The 22,418-nt window shown below is 36.6% G+C and overlaps 1 protein-coding gene across 3 annotated transcripts in view; it reads right to left on the bottom strand.

Annotated features, from left to right (window-relative positions):
* The window catches only part of ITPR2 (inositol 1,4,5-trisphosphate receptor type 2), a 496,325-nt gene that overhangs the window by 283,684 nt on the left and 190,223 nt on the right, over positions 1-22,418 (bottom strand). For all 3 annotated transcript variants that reach the window (XM_059402747.1, XM_059402745.1, XM_059402746.1), the window contains exons 23-26: positions 19,844-19,973; positions 17,863-17,920; positions 15,980-16,145; positions 14,775-14,948 (exon numbers count right to left, since the gene is read on the bottom strand). In XM_059402747.1, coding sequence (XP_059258730.1) covers positions 14,775-14,948; positions 15,980-16,145; positions 17,863-17,920; positions 19,844-19,973 — 528 coding nt within the window. The remainder of the gene's footprint in view (positions 1-14,774; positions 14,949-15,979; positions 16,146-17,862; positions 17,921-19,843; positions 19,974-22,418) is intronic.

The raw sequence follows: 22,418 nt of genomic DNA, 5'->3' as shown, positions 1-22,418 counted from the left end.
AGAGGCTTTAACCCACTGAGCCACCCAGGCACCCCTCAACACCTATTTGAATGTGATGAATTAATAATACCACAGATATTGTCAACTTGTTATACCCCAGCCTTTAATGTTTCAACAAGGATGGTATAGTTTTTTTAATGCCCTGGAAGGTAAGTTTTTTTTTTTTTTTTAAGATTTTATTTATTTATCAGAGACAGAGGGAGAGAGAGCGAGCGAGCACAGGCAAACAGAGAGGCAGGCAGAGGCAGAGGGAGAAGCAGTCTCCCTGCCAAGCAAGGAGCCCGATGCGGGACTCGATCCCAGGACCCTGGGATCATGACCCGAGCGGAAGGCAGCTGCTTAACCAACTGAGCCACCCAGGCGTCCCTGGAAGGTAAGTTTAATAAAAGAAAATATTATCATATACAATAGATAGTAAGGTTCATAGATGCTAGGGAGGCAATGGGCTTACCAGATGACCAAATCCATCCCATCCTCCTCCATACATATATATGTATGTATAGATACATATATATGATCAACTATAGTAATACGATATTATAGTTATTACTATAGATATCCTATAATAATAGGATAATTTTGGATCATATGGTGAAATTGTTAGTCTTAGTACATAGATTGTCCATTCCCATTTATGCCCAGAGTAAAGAGAACAGACCACTGAGGAAACAAAATAAAACAAAACAAAAACTTTATCTTATAGGAGAAAAATTTTTATTACTAAGATGAAGAGTCATACTTTTAAAAATCACATTAATGTTATCTGGTCTTCTGATATCTAAGCAGGCACAACATTAGAACATTATGATCTGTTTTAAAACAATGCTAATTACTCTGTGTTTAGAGCCTTTGTAAAGATTTCCTAAACAACAAAGGATTATTATCTTTACTGGCCTGCTAGAGTGCTGCTGCCTGCTACTGGCTGTTGCCATTGACATTGTGACAGCTTTCATCTTGTTTACAATACATTGTCACTATCTATGGCAGTTGGTTCATTGCAAACCGTACATTACTTGGCTGTGTACAAGTTAGCAACTTTGTAGCTTCTCACTTTTGTCTCTTTATATTAAGCTATTATAAGTGTACCATTCTCCTGGCCTCCCAATCTACCCATTTGTGTATATTTCTATGCCTGCCACCCTAGTTCATGCTTGCATAACCTCACACCTCCATTTAAGCAAGAGGCCCCTAGTTGGTCCCCACCTTTAATCTCTTGATCTGCCAGACTATATTTTCTAAGATAGTATACTCACCTCCCAACCCAAGAATTGTCAGAGGCTCCCAATTTCCAGATACTTCAAATACAAATCACATCTTCGTGAACTCCAAATCTCTTTTTATTATTCTTGAATAGAGTAGCTAACTAAATCCTCCTGACCCTTCAGAATAGTGAAGCCTTCTCCAAGTGCTCCAGCCCACGCCGACTCCTCCCTCGTCTCACCACAACTCGGTATTTCATTAGACATTCTGGCATATTGTTTTCTACATGTTCATTCTTTGAGGGCAAGAGCCATATCTTGAACATTAGATCTGATTACAGGTATCAAAAGGGGATAGGAAGGGAAGTGGGAAGTTCAGGTGTGTACAAAGCCTTACACAGGCATGGTGGTCAAGGAACCAAAATCACACTTTACGTAGAATGTTCAAAAGAAGGATTTTGCTCTAGAGAGACACAAAGCAATCAAATAGAGGTGGTTTAGCTATGGTCTACATTGCCTCAAACCTAGCATTAGTAAACAGACATTAAAAGGATAAATATATGGGCTCAAAATAAGGAAGAGTCTCTAAGAGTTTATTCTTTTTAAGATTTTATTTATTTATTTTTGCCAGAGAAAGAGAGAATGAGAGAGCAGTGGATGGGGGCAGAAAGAGAAACAGACTCCCCACTGATCAAGGAGCCCAATGCAGAACTCAATCCCAAGACCCTGGAATCATCACCTGAACCAAAGGCAGATGCTTAACCAACTGAGCCACCCAGGTACCCCAAGTTTCTAAGAGTTTAAAGAAAACTTAAGAACTGTCAAATATGATAAAATTGAATTGCAGAGAAACCCCTCCAAGTATATAGCATCTAAGAGTGATAGCTAAAATCTTTCAAATGTTCCTTTTTAGTTAAAAAAAAAAAATCCGTTTTTAGTAAAGAAAAAGAAGTAAACGAAGGCCAGAAACATAAAGATTCACCAAGATTCACCAAAATTTCCAAGCAGTAGTCAAGCACTAGATTCAAGCAGGGCCGACCTGGAGGACATCCATCCATATCTGATAACATGGATACTGAGTCTGAATATATCCCACACACACACAATGGAAATGAAACAAAGCCTAGGTCCCAAGCAAGACAGAGTGCTGATTAGAGACCCAGGAATCCTTAGAGGAGACACCCACAAAAAGATGTGGCCCACAGAAGAACAAAGGGCTACCCAGCTTAGCCTTAGCTTGGTCAAAGCCAAAAAAAGAGAGAAGAATTCTCCTGAGTGCCCATAGGGCAAGACCACTTTCACTTAAGATTTCAGACTAGAATTTCCACTAATAAAGGGGTCTCAAAAGTCCCAAGCCAAAAACATTGTTTAATATGGTTACAAAAAATATAGCAACCCAAAGTGCCACACAGAAGCAAGTGAAATTTTCTCTGGATTAAACATAATACTCAGAAGAATTATACATATAAAGTTACAAAGAATCTAAGTTCATAATACTTTTCTTAATTAGTAAATATCTAAGTAAACACATTTCCACAGACCCCTGCAAAGAGTGGCAAACTTAAAAGTGCAAATGGCCCTCCTATTACAAAACAGCCACATCCTAGATAAAGAACCTATCTTAAGTACATTTCTGGGCTCACAGAAAACAAAGAAGGACTCCAAAACCCCACCTTCCATCTACCAAAAAAAAAAAAAAAAAAGGTAAACTGAAACCAAATCAGAACTCTAAGCTTCAAGGCAACATGATAAGGTTTTCTGAAGCTAAACGCCGGTACTGGCAACTCAAAGATGAAGTCTGTTCTAATCTAGTGTCAAATTCAGGGAACTAAACCTGAGACTCCTGCCTTCAGACAGATAGAGGAGAAGAAAGCTTCATGGTCTCAGGCTAGTAGTGACCCCTGGCAATAGGCCAAGGTCATCATAAATACTCAAAAGGAAAACATGCCCAATTTCAACCCCATGTTCTAAGTCAAAAAACTTAAGAGTCCAAAACCAACAGTTGAATATTTATAGCAGCATTATTCATAATGGGCCCAAACTGGAAGCAATGAAGATACCCTTCAGCAGGTGAATGGGTAAACTATTGTACATCTAACAATGGAGTGTTATTCAGTGATAAAAAGAAAGGAGTTAGCAAGTTACAAAAGGACATACAAGAACCTAAAATGTATATTGCAAAATGAAAGAAGTCAGTCTGCAAAAATTATATAAACATTAAAGCATACAACATTCTGGAGAAGGCAAAACTATAGAGACAGTAAAAAGACTAACAGTTGCCAGGACTCGGGGTTCACAAGGGAAGGACAAAGAGGAGGAGCCCAGAGGATTCTTAGGGCAGTGAAACTATGCTGTATGGTACTGTACGTGACTTATACAAAACCCGCGGAATTGTACAACACAAATAATGAAACCTAAAGTAAATTATGGACTTTAGTTAATAGTAATGTATCAATATTGGCTTATCGATTGTAACAAATGCACCACATTAATGCAAGATGTTGATAATAAGAAAATGGGGAGAGTATACAGGAATTTGTTACACTCAGTGTACAATTTTCTCTAAAACTAAAGTCTCTTAAAAAAAGATATGAGCTCATAATCAAAGATGATCAAATATTTAAGGCATCAGCAATGTGAGAATTCATAAAGAATTCCCAAGTACTTCTGATCCTGGCATTATTATACACAGTTTGTACAATAGCCATATGGAATTACAAAAATTGGCAAGCAACAAAAGGTGATCAAAAAAATGACCAGAAAGATTGTTTTAAAAATCAAATTACAGGGACGCCTGGGTGGCTCAGTTGGTTGGGCAGCTGCCTTCGGCTCAGGTCATGATCCCAGAGTGCTGAGAACGAGTCCCACATCGGGCTCCTTGCTCAGCGGGAAGCCTGCCTCTCCCTTTGCCTCTGCCCGCCACTCTGTCTGCCTGTGCTCGCGCTCTCTCTCTCCCCCCCTCTCGCTCTCTAACAAATAAATATATAAATAAATAATCTTTAAAAATCAAATTGCCAGTATGAAAAAATATAATGACTGAAATTAAAAAGTCCGAAGGTAAACTGCAGATAAGATAAATTTAAGGGAGACACATGTGAGTCTAAAGAAATTACTCAAATTCAGCACAAAGTCCCAAGTACAGAAAATATAAAAAGGAAATTAACAGATATTGAGGCAATAATAAGGTTTAACAAACAATGAGTTTCATAATTTAAAGCACCACTATGCCACACACAGCAAAATTCTCAATAGCAGCCACAGAAGCCTGAAGACATGAAGTATTATCATCAGAAGTGGGAGAAAATACTTTTCAACAGATAAGTTTTTGCTCCCAGCAAAAAAATAATTTTAAATTTAGGGGCGTCAAATAAAGTAGCCAAAAAATGTGTCAACTATGCCCCCCAAAAAAATGAAAAAAAGAAAAAAAAACCCAAGTGCAAGAAAACCAAACGAACAAAAATAGCCTTAGAACATAGAAAGTAAAAATTCATAAAACTACAGGGGAAAATGTATAAACCTACCATCGTAGTGGAAAATGTTAACAAATTCCTCTCTCAGCTATTGATACATCAAGAAAACAAAAATATTAGTAAGTAGGTAAGTGATTCAAACACAAGAAGCTTGACTTACTGGCCATATACAAAGAACCTTTTACCTGTTCGCATTCTCCTCAAGTCCACATAAAACATTTACAAAACCTGATGCTATTTAAGAAGCCAAAAAGCAAGTTTCAATAAATTTTGGAGAACTGATGGCATCAGTTGCCACAAGTTAATTAATTAAGACTTCAATAACAAAAAGGGATAAATTTCGTCTAGACATTTGGAAATTTAAGAATTCACTTCCAAGTAATTCTGGGAGAACGATGAAATCATAATGGAAATTTTAAAATATCCAATATTGAACAATAATATAAAAGGCATTTGTCAAAATTTGTGGAACACGATTCCTTAGAAGGAAATTATACCATTAAATTTTTTAAAAGTCTGAAAAGCATGTCAACATAAAAGGTTACAGTAGAATAAATATAATAAAATAAACCCAGAAGCTCACCAAAGCCAAAAATAGATTCATTAAAAAGCATGAATAAAATATGGGCAGTGCTGGTAAGATGATACGTGCGTGACATTACACATTTGCCAAAACCCACAGAAGTATACAACACAAACAGTGAAACCAACAGGGTCAAAATGAAAAAGTTAACACAAGTAAACAGTATCAAGAATAAGAAAGAGGTCTCAGGGCACGTGGGTGGTGTAGTCAGTTAAGTGTCTGACTCTTGGCTTCGGCTCAGGTCATGATCTCAGTGTGGTGGGATCCAGCCCCAAGCTGGGCTCTGCACTCAGAGTGGGGTCTGCTTGGGACTCTCTCTCACTCAGCCCCTCACCCACTAAAATACATAATTAAATCTTTAAAAAAGGAGATGGGGATCCTGAAGCTACAGAGAGCAGAAATTTTAAAAGATAATGAAAGAACATGAACAAATGTATGCCAATAAATTTGAAAACTAAAGCATATGGCTAGAAAAATGTACAGCAAACTGACTCAAAATACAAAGTCTGAATGAATTTACAACCATTAAAAATTGTATCAGTAGTTAAAATCTTCCCTCAAAGTAAATCCAAGGCCCAGGCAGATTCACGGATACATTTTATCAAACATTCACAGAATACATATCTAAACATATGCAAAGAAAGGGGAAGATCTTGCAACTCATGTTATTATGCAGTTAGTCTAACCTTGTTACCAACATGTGACAGGAACTGTATAACAAAGGAAATTTACAGGCCAATCTCACTGACAACATAGATGTAAAATCCTAAACAAAATATCAGCAAACTGGGTCTAGTAATGTAAAAATTATCAACAAGATGAATTTATTAGAGAATGCAAGGTTTTTATGGTAGAAGCTCTGTTTATAATTCTTGTTATTAACATTAGCCGATAAAGGGGGAATAGGTGAAATCAATGATGGGGATTAAGGATGAGCACTGGGTGATGTATGGATGTCAAAACTAGTATCACAGTGCATGTTAACTAACTGGAATTTAAATGAAAACTTTTTAAAAATTAGCAGATTAAGATTAAAGAAAAATAACATAATCTTGATAGATGTATAAACTGTGTTTAAGTAAAGTCAATAATCATCACGGTAAAAATTAGCAAACTAGGGATAGAAGGGGACTTCCACAATTGATAAAGCGTATCTACAAACACAGACAATAAACACTCTATTCAATAGTGAAATATTAAAATCATTCCCTTTAAAAACTGAATCAAGACAAGGATACCACATCTAATCAACATCATACTGGAAATTTTGACCAATACAACCAAGAAGAAAAAAAAATAATAATAAATGAAAAGATTGTACTCAAGTTTGAACTATAGTATCACCATGACTTGAAGTCAAAAATATTTTTAATTTTAGGAGGAGATAAACATGAATTGGTGAGACCTAACTAACTTGTCCATACAATATTTAGCTTAATCTAAAATGAAAGAGGAAGTGAAATGGCCAATAAGCCTATGAAAATATGCTCAAATTCATGAGCAATCACACAAAATCACAACAGAGAAAATATGTCAATTCACCCAATCATCAAAAATGAAAAAGTGAGAAAGTCAGCCATCATGAGGATATGGGGCTACAGAACTCTCATACAGTACTGGAGGGAGTGTCACTCGGTCTTCAGAAAACAAGTAGCCTTATTTGGTAAAAATTAAACATTCTAGATTTTTTACAACTAAATGTATATCCTGAATAATCTCTTTTCTTATTTGAGGATAGCTGACACACAATGTTACATTCATTTCAAGTGTACAACACAGTGATTCTACTTCTATGGAGAAGTACCATACATCATGGCACCAAGTATAACTACCATCTGTCACACCACACTATTACATTATCATTGACTATGTTCCCTATACTGTCTTTTTTATTCCTTTGACTTATTCACTCCATAACTGGAGACCTGTATCTCCTATGCCTCTTCATCCAATTTGCGCAATCTTCACTACCTTATCCTTTGGCCACCATTAGTTTGCTCTATTTATAGGTCTGATTCTGCTTTTTGTTTGTTTATTCATTGATTTTTGTTAATTCCACATATGAGTGAAATCATATGGTATCATCTTTCTCAGTCTGACTTAATGCCCGTGGCATGATACCCTCTAGATCCATCCATGCTGTTGCAAATGGCATGATCTCATTCTTTTTTATGGCTGCATAATATTCCTGTGTGTGCACGCATACACACACTCACACACACGTGCATACACACTACATCTTCCTTATCTATTCATCTTTCAATGGACACTTAAGTTGCTTCCACATCATGGCTATTGTAAATAATACTACAATAAAACTAGGGGAGCATATACCTTTCTGAAGTGTTTTCATTTTCTAAGAGTAAATGGCCATGAGTGTAATTATTGGATCATATGGTATTTTTATTTTTCATTTCTTAAGGAAACTCCATATTGTTTTCCACAGTGGCTCTACCAATTCACATTGTCACCAACAGTACACAGGGTATCTTTTTCTTCACATCCTTATCAACACTTGTTATTTTCTATCTTTTTTATTTTTAGCTAATCTGACACGTGTAAGGTGATATCTCATTGTGCTTTTGATTTACATTTTCCTGATGATGAGTAATGTTGAACATATTAATCATGTTAGGCCATCTGTATGTCTTCTTTGGAAAAATGTCTATTTAGGTCCACTGTCCATTTTTAACTAGATTATTTAGTTTTTTGGTGTTAAGTTGCATAAGTTCTTTATATATATTGTATATTAACTGCTTATCAGATATATCATTTGCAAATATCTTCTCCCATTCAGTAGGTTGCCTTTTTGTTTGTCAATGGGTTCCTTTGTTGTGTGAAGGCTTTTTATTTTGATGTAGTCCCAATAGTTTATTTTTGCTTTTGTTTCTCTTCTCTTGGAAGACATATCTAGAAAAAAAAATGTTGCTACAGTAATGTCAAAGAAGTTACTGGGTTTTCTTCTAAGCTTTTTATATATTCAGGTCTTACATTTAAGTCTTTAACCTGAAGAATCTCTTAAACTTGTTCATCAGATGGCATACAAAAGGTTTTAAAGCAGCATTGCTTTTGGTAGCAAATTTTCTTTAAAAACACTAGCACTGTAGTGTAGCACTACTGGGTATTTACCCTAAAGATACAACGTAGTGATCCAAAGGGGCACATGCACCTGAATGTTTATAGCAGCAATGTCCACAATAGCCAAACTATGGAAAGAACCTAGATGTCCATCAACAGATGAATGGATAAAGAAGATGTGGTATATATACGCAATGGAATACTATGCAGCCATCAAAAGAAATGAAATCTTGCCATTTGCGACAACATGAATGGAACTAGAGCGTATCATGCTTAGCGAAATAAGTCAAGTGGAGAAAGACAACTATCATATGATCTCCCTGATATGAGGAAGTGGTGATGCAACATGGGGGCTTAAGTGGGTACGAGAAGAATCAATGAAACAAGATGGGATTGGGAGGGAGACAAACCATAAGTGATCTTAATCTCACAAAACAAATTGAGGGTTGCTGGGGGGAGGGGGGTTGGGAGAAGGGGGTGGGGTTATGGACATTGGGGAGGGTATGTGCTTTGGTGAGTGCTGTGAAGTGTGTAACCCTGGCGATTCACAGACCTGTACCCCTGGGGATAAAAATATATGTTTATAAAAAATTAAAAATTAAAAAAAAAAACACTTGCACTGTAAAGAATGAAAATGACCACCAACAGTTAACTAGATAAACATGTACATAAAGTGTAAGGCACATTCTCCAATATATATTAGAAAAAAATGTATGAGTTACAGCTATACATCAGCAAGGAAGGAGGGCAAAAATATATCTGAGACACCACAAGTCAATCAATGTGATACATTAATAAAAGAAAGAACAAGAACCATATGATACTCTCAATAGATGCTGAAAAAGCATTTGACAAACTACAGCACCCTTTCTTGATCAAAACCCTTCAGAGTGCAGGGATGGAGGGTACATACCTCAATTTCATCAAAGCCATCTATGAAAAACCCACAGCGAATATCATTCTCAATGGGGAAAAACTGAGATCTTTTCCCCTAAAGTCAGGAACACAGCAGGGATGTCCATTATCACCACTGCTATTCAAAATAGTACTAGAAGTCCTAGCCTTAGCAATCAGACAACAAAAAGAAATTAAAGGCATCCAAATCGGCAAAGAAGAAGTCAAACTATCACTCTTTGCAGATGATATGATACTTTATGTGGAAAACCCAAAAGAAACCACTCCAAAACTGCTAGAACTTGTACAAGAATGCAGTAAAGTGTCAGGATATAAAAGCAATGCACAGAAGTCAGTTGCATTTCTATACACCAAGAAGACAGAAGAAAGAGAAATTAAGGAGTCGATCCCATTCACAATTGCACCCAAAACCATAAGATACCTAGGAATAAACCTAACCAAGGAGGCAAAGAATCTCTACTCAAAAAACTATAAAGTACTCATGAAAGAAATTGAGGAAGACACAAAGAAATGGAAAAACATTCCATGCTCATGGATTGGAAGAACAAATATTGTGAAAATGTCTACATTACCTAAAGCAAACTAATATTTAATGCAATCCCTATCAAAATACCATCAAGATTTTGAGGAACCTGTACCCCTGGGGATAAAAATATATGTTTATAAAAAATAAAAAATTATATAAAAAAAATACCATCAATTTTTTTCAAAGAGATAGAACAAATAATCCTAAAATTTATATAAAACCAGAAAAGACCACGAATAGCCAGAGGAAGGTTGAAAAAGAAAGCCAAAGTTGGTGGTATCACAATTCCAGACTTCAAGCTCTATTACAAAGCTGTCATCATCAAGACAGTATGGTACTGGCGCAAAAACAGAAACACAGATCAATGGAGCAGAATAGGAGCCCAGAAATAGACCCTTAACTATGGATCAACTAATGGTCAACTAATCTTGGTCAACTAATTGGTCTATGGTCAACTAATCTTTGACAAAGCAGGAAAGAATGTCCAATGGAAAAAAGGCAGTCTCTTCAACAAATGGTGTTGGGAAAATTGGACAGCCAAATGCAGAAGAATGAAACTGGACCATTTCCTTAAAGCACACACAAAAATAGACTCCAAATGGATGAAGGACCTCAATGTGAGAAAGGAATCCATCAAAATCCTTGAGGAGAACATGGGAAGCAACCTCTTTGACCTCAGCCGCAGCAACTTCTTCCTAGAAACATCACCAAAGGCAAGGGAAGCAAGGGCAAAAATGAACTATTGGGACTTCATCAAGATCAAAAGCTTTTGCACAGCAAAGGAAATAGTCAACAAAACCAAAGGACAACTGACAGAATGGGAGAAGATACTTGCAATGACATATCAGATAAAGGGTTAGTATCCAAAATCTATAAAGAACTAATCAAACTCAACACCCAAAGAATGAATAATCCAATTGAGAAATGGGCAGAGGACATGAACAGACATTTCTGCAAAGAAGATATCTAGATGGCCAACAGAGACATGAAAAAGCACTCAACACCACTCTGTATCAGGGAAATACAAATCAAAACCACAATGAGATACTCACACCAGTCAGACTGGCTAAAATTAACCAGTCAGGAAATGACAGATGTTGGTGAGGATGCGGAGAAAGGGGAACCCTCCTACACTGTTGGTGGGAATGCAAGCTGGTGCAGCCACTCTGGAAAACAGCATGGAGGTTCCTCAAAGAGTTGATAATAGAGCTACCCTATGACCCAGCAATTGCACTACTGGGTATTTACCCTAAAGATACAAATGTAGTGATCCAAAGAAGCATGTGCACTCAAATGTTTATAGGAGCAATGTCCACAATAGCCAAACTATGGAAAGAAACTAGATGTCCATTAACAGATGAATGGATAAAGAAGATGTGTGTGTGTGGGGGGGATATATATATATATATATATATATATATATATATATATATATAGAATGGAATACTATGCAGCCATCAGAAGAAACGAAATCTTGCCATTCTCAATTACGTGGATGGAACGAGAGGGTATTATGCTGAGCGAAATAAGTGAATCAGAGAAAGACAATTATCATATGATTTCCCTGATATGAGGAATTTGAGAGGCAGAGGGGGTTTATGGGGTAGGAAGGAAAAAATGAAACAAGATGGGATCAGGAGGGAGACAAACCATAAGAGACTCTTAATCTCACAAAATAAACTGAGGGTTGCTGGGGGGAGGGGGCATATGGAGAGGGTGCTTGGGCTATGGACATTGGGGAAGGTATGTGATATGGTGAGTGCTGTGAAGTGTGTAAGTCTGACGATTCACAGACCTGTGAGTTTACCCCCCCGCCCCCGGCCAGGGTAAGTAATACATTATATGTCAATAAAAATTTTTTAAAAATCCAAGACAGACTAAATAAAATATTTTTCATTCTTTTTTCATGTTTTAGAAATACAAATCCTTGTGGCAAAAACTGTTAAGAAAAGCAAGGAAATGAACAGAAACTCACAATAACGGTCTCATCCGGCATACATGGAGGAATCCCAGGGACTCCCTACTAGTAATATTCTATTTCTTAAGCTATGTGTTCATTTCAATAGAATGTACTACCTCAAGAGTTACTGAATTTGCCATCACATAAGTTCTGTTTTGAGAAACATCTCACTCATGTGAGCTATTTAGAGAGAAAATAAGTATCAGACAGGAATTGGACTTCATAACCCTGATGAGTATAATTTAACTCTGAGATCTCATAACTCCATACCCATCATAAAAACCATATAATAAAAACCAATAATAATAACAAACAGGCACTGACTACCAAATTCGGCAGACACTGTCAGTTGCGGACCAACAGTTGCTTTTTGTTGTTCTTCCTTGATAGGAGATTTCAGTTTTATTCTACTATCTAGCCTTTCCCCCATGTAATTCAGGAGTAGGTATTCTAGAGCTTGAGGGTTATCCTTTACTTAGGCTAAATTAATCTTATAATCCATTGCTTTAGAGGTAAACATATGGCTCTGCTTTCGACAATGAGACATGAGATAGATTCTACTAAGGGATGCCTGGAAAAGGTTTCCTTGTTCCTATACAGGACACTCAGAAATGCGTAAAAAAGGCACAGATATTCTTTTTGGCGTTGTTGTACATAGATGTAATGTCCAGGATGTTGCTGCTGTGATGCACCCATGAAAAGATCAGTCTCAAAATTAAGTCTATTGGTCCATAGTGACCACATTGAGAAAATGAATTAATTAAAGCTGGAGCCTTACTTCTTGACTTGTTGGTAAATAACATATTACCTTGTTGCTTATATTTTCCAACTGAAGTTGTATTAACTGACATGCCGTATGCTCAATTTGCTCACCTGATCTAGTATTCTCATGATCTAAGTACCATTATTATGTCCGCTGAATGAATATTTTTAAAGGGGGGGTAGTAAAATAAGTTACCCAAAGTCACACATATAATTAGTGGCATCTTCTAAGGAATCTGATGTCAAAACCCATGCTCTTAATGCCCTATCCATTCAATGCCATCGTCCTTTGGCTGGAAGGGCTAAGAAGAAAATCCTGAGAGATGTGAGTGTTCCATCATCCAGCCACGTGCTTTTCAGGTGTGAGTGAGTGGTGGCAGAGCTGCAGCGTTGGCAGCAGCCAAAGCAGCTTCTAGACCTCTGAATTGTACCCATGACTGTTTGACCTTGAAGTCAACAGTCCAGAGGCAGCCTCCAAACTATACTCCTCCAGACTTTCCAAAATTTAATTTCTTGTATTAAATCACTTCCTGGTTCAAGTAGTTACAATCATTACCATTTTCTGAATAGATAAATCCTGTATACAACAAAGAGTAAATAAATCCCAGCTTCACTGACTTCTATTCATCTCAAGTATTTAGAAAAATGAACTTATAAGCCACGTGGAACATAGTTTTGTTTTGAAGGTAGCCACAATGAGACAACTCATTCATCTTCTTTCTTTAATCAGTACAAATTGCTTATTAAACTGCTCCGGGGATACCATGGATATACACTGATAGAGGCTCTTTCTCCAGTTTGTTCAGAGATTAGGAATTTAAACTACAGACGAAGGACTAAATCCTTCATGGAACATCTCATCTGTACTCTTACATGACTTTTTTTGCAAACTTTTACAAAGAACATTTTCCTATGGTTTAGAGTCGTTCTTTATTTTTTAAAATGCAATGTTCTAAAAGGGGAAGCAGTATTGTGTTTATTCTCCAGAAGATGAGCACAGCATGTATCTGCAAAAGAGGTATTCCTGCTTTGTAAAGGCATAATACATCTCTTAACATCTTTAAATACTATATCAGAAATTGCCTTCATACATTAAAGAGCCTGGAACTTATCCTCAGAAAGACCTAGGTTAAAATCTCAGTTGGGTCACACAGAGCTACTTGATAGGGAAGAAATCCTTGGGTTTTCTGAGTTTCAGTTGATCCATCCTTAGAAATGTGATCTTTCTAACTCTCTCCAAAGTTTGTCGTAAAATTTAAAAAGAGATACCGTGTATGAAAATGTCTGCTAGAAGACGACGTGTAGCAAGGACTACCTAAATGTAAAATGTCCTCTTAGTTCTTAAATATGCTGTAGAAGAACTCTTTATCAACAACGACAAAAGAGCTGGTCATGAAACAAATTTATATGGAGTAGGAATTCTACATTCTAATAACTTATATTATAAAATCACAGAAAAAAGTTACCAAAAGATTAAGTTAAAAATTTTATGCAGATTAGTGGTAAGTAGTCCTGAGACAAGGAAGAAATAGTAACCCACCAGATGAACTTCCCTTTGAGACTTTTCCACATTTTGAGGACTGAAACTATCTCCTACTCTGTCTTTACCTTTCACTACACAATATTTTGGGTATTCCAACAAACAGAAAAGCTGGGGTAGGTAAACCTCTCTGAATAGTCTACATTCCTGCAGATTAAAAAACAACTAAATAAAACACAAGACAGGAATTTAAGAAACAGTATCTTACCAATTAGGATGTTGGCATGGGCTTGCCAAGTATTACTGCAAAAAACATGGCTTTAAAAACTTTAAATGGTTATTTAGTATTTAGTAAAATGTGAAAACAACAACTAATTAACCCACCAAAAACTAATACCTATTCAACAGAAGACTTAGGATCACCATCTTACCACTCTTTAGAGTAAAAACAGACATTTGGTATTTTCATGCTGGCATTAAAGCATACTGCCTCATTTAACTATTTTTACATATTGTATAAGGATAAGCAGTAAAGAAAAAAATGATTTACAGATTGGTAATAAACAGTCACTTTGAATGATAACAGTAAAAATTCACCTCTTTAGAGGTCTATGCTTAAGACCTATGAGACCTATAAGAATTAAGCAAAATAAAGGCTTATGGAGTTAATTCATTTGGCAAATGAAAATTATATGCTCCATTACTCAGAATAAAATTTTTCTTTGTGAATAATTTTGGCTATGGGGCCTGTGATTAGAAGATATTGTTTGGATTACTTCAAAATATATCTTGAAAACAAACCTCAATGGGTTCTTCACCACCTTTTACTTGACTTTCACCCATTTCTCCATTCTCATAGCTGCTGCTCTTCTCAACCCATAACTCAGATTTTTCCACCGTTAGTCGAAGCTGGTCTAGATCTGCCTTGATTTGCTTGTAGTTATCTACATCTTGATTGGACACTAGCAATTGCACCTGGAAACAGAAGAATTTGAACCCTCAGTTTACTTATGGAAATTCCTTAATTCCTATTTTACTGATGTTAAAAAATCCCAAGTCTTTTAACAGTTGAAGTTTAATATTTCTAGAACATTTATGGATAGTTTAGATGTATATTGACCATGAAAACTTACCTGGAAATATCTGTGAACACAATCTAATATAGTCATATGTTATAAAGAATTATATATTTTTTAAAAAGTGAACTTTACCAAAGTACTAAAGAGTAGTTCAAAAGAAAAGATACCTTAACTCTAATTTCACTGCTAAAGTTAATTTTTCCCAAGACTCTATCTGAAAAGAGGTAGAAATATAGACATAAGTGGAAGAAAATTCTGATATGGTCTAAGCTTCATGTTATAAACTTTTATAATAATTTATATGTATTGCATGATAAATAAATTATGCATAATTATATCTATTTGTATAATTACACTTACAATTATTTCATATTTTAATATATTCTTATAAAACATCCTTAACGAAGATCAATGCTTTATTAAATACCATAAATATAGTGAAACACACATGTAAGCAGTTAGGTATTATTCACCAATAGTCTCAAGATTGATGTCATTCAGATGACAAAGAAAAAGATTATATCCAAAACAGTTACTTTCTTTGGTATTTATACATTTTCAATCACCAAATATATATTTCTGCATTACTGCTTGTCCCATCCAAATTTATGAGTAAAATCTGGTGTCAAAATAATAGCAGGGACAACAAAATTCTTATTATGGTCTTATCCCCCAGTGCCTTCCTAAATCTTTGTGCCTGTCATTTATGTTAAAGATATTAACTGAAAATCATTTCGTGGGGAACTCTTTCTAAAATAGATCATGTCTTGGCTTAGGACAAGACCACATCTGTCTTTAAAAATAGAAAATGTCTCTAGGAGAAGACATACAGTCTCATGAACTCTGCAGCTGTGAAGTCCGGTGGAATGTTATAAACAATATTTTCCGAGCATTTGCCATGCCCCAGTGAGGGCTCCCCAGTCTTACCTGTTTAAATGCCTGTAAGACTTCCGCTCTCTGGCTGAAGTGCTTGAACAGTAGCTGTAGGGCTCCTGAGAGCAAAGGAGGGTAGTCATGCATGATCAGATGAATGAGGACACGTAAAAAGGTCCTGCCTCCTTCATCATCAAGTTGAACTGGATTTTTCTCCTTTCTATAAAACCAAAAATCATTCTAAAATAACTTATATTTACCAAAAAAATTACTCCTATGTGGTTAAAATTGCATATACATTCTCAGTTATATCATTCTCCCCCTCAAAGATGAAATGTAAAAAGGAAGATCATTTTACCTTTTTCCCCTCATGTAACTGATAAAGAAACAAAGCGCGCATGCACACACACACACATACACACACATAAAGAAAGACAAAAGGAAACTTGGGTTTGTCCATGAAATGGACAACTGTCCCCATCTGCCCAAGGCTGAAGGCAATCCCAGGCAGAGGACTTTTCAGGGCTTGCTCTGGGAAAGTATCAAGCAAAGCAGGATGAGTCCCTCACCTCGACATAGACAAAAATAATTTTGGATCAAAAACGGATCCAAAAAAATCTCAACTCTAATATTGAAAAGAAATACTAAGATAAATGTATAGAAAAAACTAACTTTCTCCAGAGCCCTAGAGACCTCTCACCAACAGGTGATGAGCGGCAAGGAAGGACAAGGGCATGGGCACGTGCACGCACATCCATGTGCACACAGTCATCACCAGAGCCACTCTTTGTGCTTGGTATATTTAGATCCTGGGCAAGACTGCACGGGATAAGAGATCCTTTTTTTTTTTTTGAAGTTTAGTTTTTAGTAAGTTTTTATCTTCTTCTTATGTCCAATTAGCCAACATATGATACATCATTAGTTTGTTATGCAGTGTTCAATGATTCATTAGGTGCCTATAACACCCAGCGCCCATCACAACACATGCCCTCCTTAATACCTGTCACCCAGTTACCGCATCTCTCCACCCCCTTCCCTTCTGTAACCCTCAGTTTGTCTTAAGGTGAAAAATCATGCACTGATTTATTGTCTCTTCCTGGGAATAATGAAATACTTAAATAGGAAAACACAACAAGAACACCAACAAAAACTGTCAAAACAATATAAAAACAAAGTTAAACCAAATGTTCACTAGAGTTAAAAAAAAAATCCTTTTGGGTTCCCTTCTTCATTCTTGTTTGTCTTTCTAACCCAAGTAAAGGCAACAAAGGGCTTTGTGTGAAATTGTTTAAGTTCTCATGGCAAATGTATAAAGAAATGAACGTAAGAAAAAATAATTAGTAGCTTGGACACCTTAGGGCTTTTTTTACTTTTCCTTTTTACTGCTATTAATTTCATTTCTGAAAAAGAAAGAAACAACTTAAAATCAATAAATGTCAGAGTTTCAGAAAACAAAGGAAGGTAGTCATACCAGAGGTATTTTGTTTCCTTTAATCATGGATATTTCCAACTGGCAGAAAATAGCTTTATTTCTCACAAATGAAGTTAATGATAACATTGAAAGAAGTCACTTTCTTGCCTCAAATTTCTCAGATGCAGGAAAGCAATGTTTTGCAAGACAGAGTGCTATTTATACCAAGGGACTTAAAGGGCATCCATGTGCTGTCATTATTTGAGGAAAGAAAAGCAAAGAATTCAGGGAAAAGTTCAATACGCTGATTTCATCTCTCTCGTCTTTTCCCCCTGACCTACCTAAAGAAAAGCTATGCTTTCTCTTCTACAGTAAATTAGCAACTTCATTTCTGGCAGAAATTATGTTGGCAACAATAAAGGATCTAAAATTAAATAAATATAGGGAGGTAAACAATAACAAAATATCAATAGAATTCTAAGCAAAACCTTAGCCACAAGGTAAAGATACGTAAGTGTTACTATACCTTCCAGCAAACATAGTTTCTGCCTGGGCTGCAATTTCATCTATATCAGGAACAATAGCTGTAAAGACAAATGGCAAATTCCATTCTTTATCTTATCCTATTTAGAAGTCACAGTATTCATATCAATATTAGCATACCCAAAATATTTGTCTTAATTTCTTTATGCCACCAAATATCAATTAACAGTTTAAAAAGTCACAGTTCTTAATTACACTTAAAGATCAATGTTTTAAAAGAAGTTTACATTTTAAATCTATATTGCTATAGTCAAAGACATATCTAGAAGGACCATTCAAAAAGTTGCTTCATCTCCCTAGATGTATCTATATGCATCAACTCCACACACGCACACATACATGTAAATATATATTATTTAATGATGTGATGATATGGAAGGGTGTTTTTCAAACATGTTCTTTAAAGAATCAAAATGTAGCAATAATGAACCTTATTACTATGTGGTACTTCCAAACAACATGATCCTTTTCCCCACACTTTCTTCTAAAATTCCATCCCTTCTTCTTATGGGACATTAATTTTTTTATGTGAACCAATCATGATTCCTCACCCATCCTCACCACTAATATTTTGAGGATATCTTTCTCAAAATGTTTAAATAAGTACATTATTTATTTCTTATCCCTAAAGCATAAAAAGCAAGATTTTAAAAAAAAAAAAAAAAAAGGAAAAAGAAAAAGCTCTCTCAACCAATGAAAGAGATCAGGTAAATCAGAGAGAATTGGTTTCCTGAGGGTTCCCCCCCCATACTTTAATGACACTTAGAGCTTCTATTTCCAGAAGTCTGGCTTCTGAGAGCCAATAATTTTTATGATACGGTCAATGCAACCGCCAACAAGATTTTCTGGTTCTGCCATATCATTCCTGGAAAGAGCCCTTTAGGGTTCTATACTTCTGGGAAGCATAAAAACAACACGGTTGCAAAGATACCAGAAGCGCCCTGTCCCTTAGGAAAGCTTAACTCCGTCTACAGAGGCAAGCTGCCCTTCAAATCCTACTAATGAGTCGGAGACCAGGACAGGGGTCTCCCATCCATTTTAACTACACCCTTACAATCACTGAATCATTCCTGTCAAATTGATTGATGGGTGAAAAAGAGGAGGTTACCTGATATTTTCATGGTGGTTGTATTTAGAAGAAAATTTCATATCTGTGTACAAATCCTCTCCTCAGAAAAAGAATTCTGTGACCTGGCTAAATCTTTAATACGACATAGTTTCTAGCCTGCTGTTACTGGCCTGATCCACCCAGAAAAATGGAAATTTAATATTTCTCAGGTTTCATAGGACACTTTCTACAGCCACAAAACTTTCACAACAATTTTTATGCTTTCTTCACTATGCTCCTATACACAGAGATAAACTGGCTTCATTCTCACATTTTTTAAATGTGAAAAACTGACATAGAGTACCAGTTCATAACCATGCAAAGTAAACACACACACACACACACACACACACACACGCAAAAATACCCCCATTTAGACCTTCGGGGCGTACCATGTCTTTATTCTTCAGTTGGGCAACAGCTTCCTACAAAACATCTTTTTCCCCACAGCTATATTTCATGCAGCTCTTTGATCAAGCAAAAAGGTTCCCTTGGACTTTCACCAAAACAGCATGATGCTTACAAGATTCAAGCTCTGAAACTGGGGAGACCTCAGAAGAAATCCCCGCTCTACTACTTTCCTGATCTTCAGTGAGTAATTTACCCCATCTGATTTTCTTATCTATAAAATGGCACAATAAACAGTACCTCTACCTCACTGAGCTGTGAAGATGGTAAAATAAACTGCATTCGAGGGGCGGAGCACCAAGTAACTGGAAATATCCTCCCAGCATCCTAGGCAAGTCCGTTGCTCTGTCTCAATCCCTTCATGTCATTGGTGGATATTATTTCCACATTTTTGTCTCATAGACAAAATATGAAAGCTACAGAGCAAATATTATCACAAAGGAGCTACCTGATGGTAGTACCGTATCTGGAGAGCCACTGGCAGATGTTTCCGTGTTCTCATTGTTCTCTCCAAATTCCTTCTTGTATATTGACAGCATATACGAGATCCTATAATCTAGTCTGACACTCAGGATAAACTACAAAAAAGCATTAAAAAAATACTTTTATTTTCTTAACATAGTGGTTAAAACTACAATTCATTACACCAACAACAAAACTTTAAACATTGCACATGAACTAATTAGAAATCTCAGTTGCACACATGATTATCAGTCATAAAACGAAGAGAAGTGACACAGTTCCATTAGCCAATGTCAGTAAGATCCCAAAGCAGTTTTTTAGGAAGAAGAAAACTTGACTTCCCATGATTACTCTTTGAATATTCCAGATAAAGGTATCCAATGAGTCTGGAAGAAGAGGTAACAATTTTTTGCACCTTGCAGAGTTACCTTTGGCTCTGGGAGGAGAGTGCTGGAGTTATGACCTTCAACCACACACAGAAAGGCCGAAATTCCAGGTACAATAGTATGGACTCCGGCTATACCACAGTCAGTCTTGGATCTCGGCTACAAAAGGACAGCTGAAGTAACAGCATCCAAATATACCATGGATTACCTCAATGGTGTTTGTGTTTCCTTGGGTTGTGCAGTTGTCCTTGTCTTCCTTAACTAACACACTGGCAGAAACTAAGTGTCAGTAAGGTTCCCATGTGTGCTAGGCACTAGGAAGAGTGCAAACACTTGAAGCCCATTGCCCTGAAGAAGCCAAAGTCTGAGTTGGGAAAACAAAATATAGCACTGTTAACACAATTAGAAAAGTATTGAGGGCTTGATCATGTAGTATAGAAAATTCAGTGGGGACCCGAGAAAGAAAAGTTGTGCTACAGATTTCTGATCGGAGAAGGGAAACAACAGAGAAGTGGTTTTACACAGGGTTCCCACCCATCCCAGTTTGCACGCGATAAGCCTGGTGTAACACTTTGTCCCAGCGTAACTACTATCTATGCCCCCTGCACTCTGAAAAGAGCCTTGTTTGGACAGTGAAGAGTAATGGTCACACATGCTACTGTCTGACCTGATCTGTCAGGATCTCTATGGTTCCTGAAGCAGCCCCGTTCCCCCATTCCTTTTTTCTCCTCCTCTCACTCCTTCTCATACTGCTCTGTTCCACGAGCACTAGATGCTTCTCTCCTGCCTTCTCCCATGTGTTCAGTGTCTACCTTACCTTGAGTATTCTCCTCTACCCTAGAGTCACCAGTTTTTTCAGATATCCTCCCAGATTCAGTTTAAACTCCTTTTTAAATGAAGTTTCCCCTGATTCCCTGTCTAGATCCATTTTTCTCCTTTTTGCTCACCTAAAATATGATTTACACCTGTCTACTGTCAACCTAATACTTCTATTATTGCCTCTGCCTCTCTCTTTCTCTCCTCTGATAGCCCCCTATGCTTCTTATGGGCAGGAAACATGCTCTGTGTCAGCTATGGTCACTTAAGTTCAACAAACATTTGTGAAGCCAAGAACTAAGAAAGGTGCTGAGGGTACAAAAGGGGTGTCAAGGGTAAGCCCTGCCTATGAAGAATGTATAATGAGGAAGTTAAAACAAACACCAAGGAGTCTCTTTTATTACCATGTACTGCAACACATCATGGTTGGGTAGATTCTAGCTAAAGAGCATTTTCAAAGCAAGGGACAGATCGTGGGAAAACAGAGCTGAGAAGGGCCATTGGACTTGACAGTCTTAGACGGGAACAGAAACTGGATGGCACATGCTTGAAAAGAAAGGTTTAAAAAAAAAACCTATGTAAAGAGCAAATGAGTAAGACACTAATTAGTGAAACACTTATTAACTTTCAGTTAGTGAAGATTAGTGCTCATAGTGTTGTATTTTATAAATATATCCCAAAGTAAAACTTTCATCTTCTGATATATTTAATTTATTTAATATATTTAATTTTATAAAAATTTTTAATGAATTTTAAAATTTATTAAAATTTATTTATTAAATTTTATTAAATTAAATTTTAATAAATTTTATTAAATATTAATTAAGTATATTTAATATATTTAACTGTAAAAAATAAATGGAAGGTAGGAAAAGGCCAGAGGGAAGAATAAAAACAAAGACAGTTGGGAGAGAAGTGAAGACACAGAGAGGGAGGGGAGGCACCTGGGTGGCTCAGTAGGTTAAGCATCTGACTCTTGGAGTGGGCTCAGGTCATGACCTCAAGGTTACGAGAAGGAGCCCCAGAGCCCCTCTCTTTCATATAAATAAATAAATATTTTGAAAAACAGACTGAGGGAGAAAATGAGAGAGAGAAATAAAGAGAGAGAGAGAGACATAAAATGATGGGGAAAAGGCAGGAAGACCCTGTGAAGAGGTAGAGCTGGCAGGAAGCAGGAGATTTGTATGAGGAACATGGCTCTAAGGAAATTCTCTCTTATTTTTAAAGATGTTGTTAATTTATTTGACAAAGAGAGAGAGCATGAGCAGGGAGAGGGACAGAGGGAAAGGGAGAAGCAGGCTCGCCACTGAGCAGGGAGCCTGAGGAGGGGCTCCATCCCAGGACCTGGGATCATGACCT

This window comes from Mustela nigripes, chromosome 6 (genome assembly GCF_022355385.1).
Source record: "Mustela nigripes isolate SB6536 chromosome 6, MUSNIG.SB6536, whole genome shotgun sequence".
Classification (NCBI taxonomy): domain Eukaryota; kingdom Metazoa; phylum Chordata; class Mammalia; order Carnivora; family Mustelidae; genus Mustela; species Mustela nigripes.
This window is presented reverse-complemented; position numbering and strand designations above follow the sequence as displayed.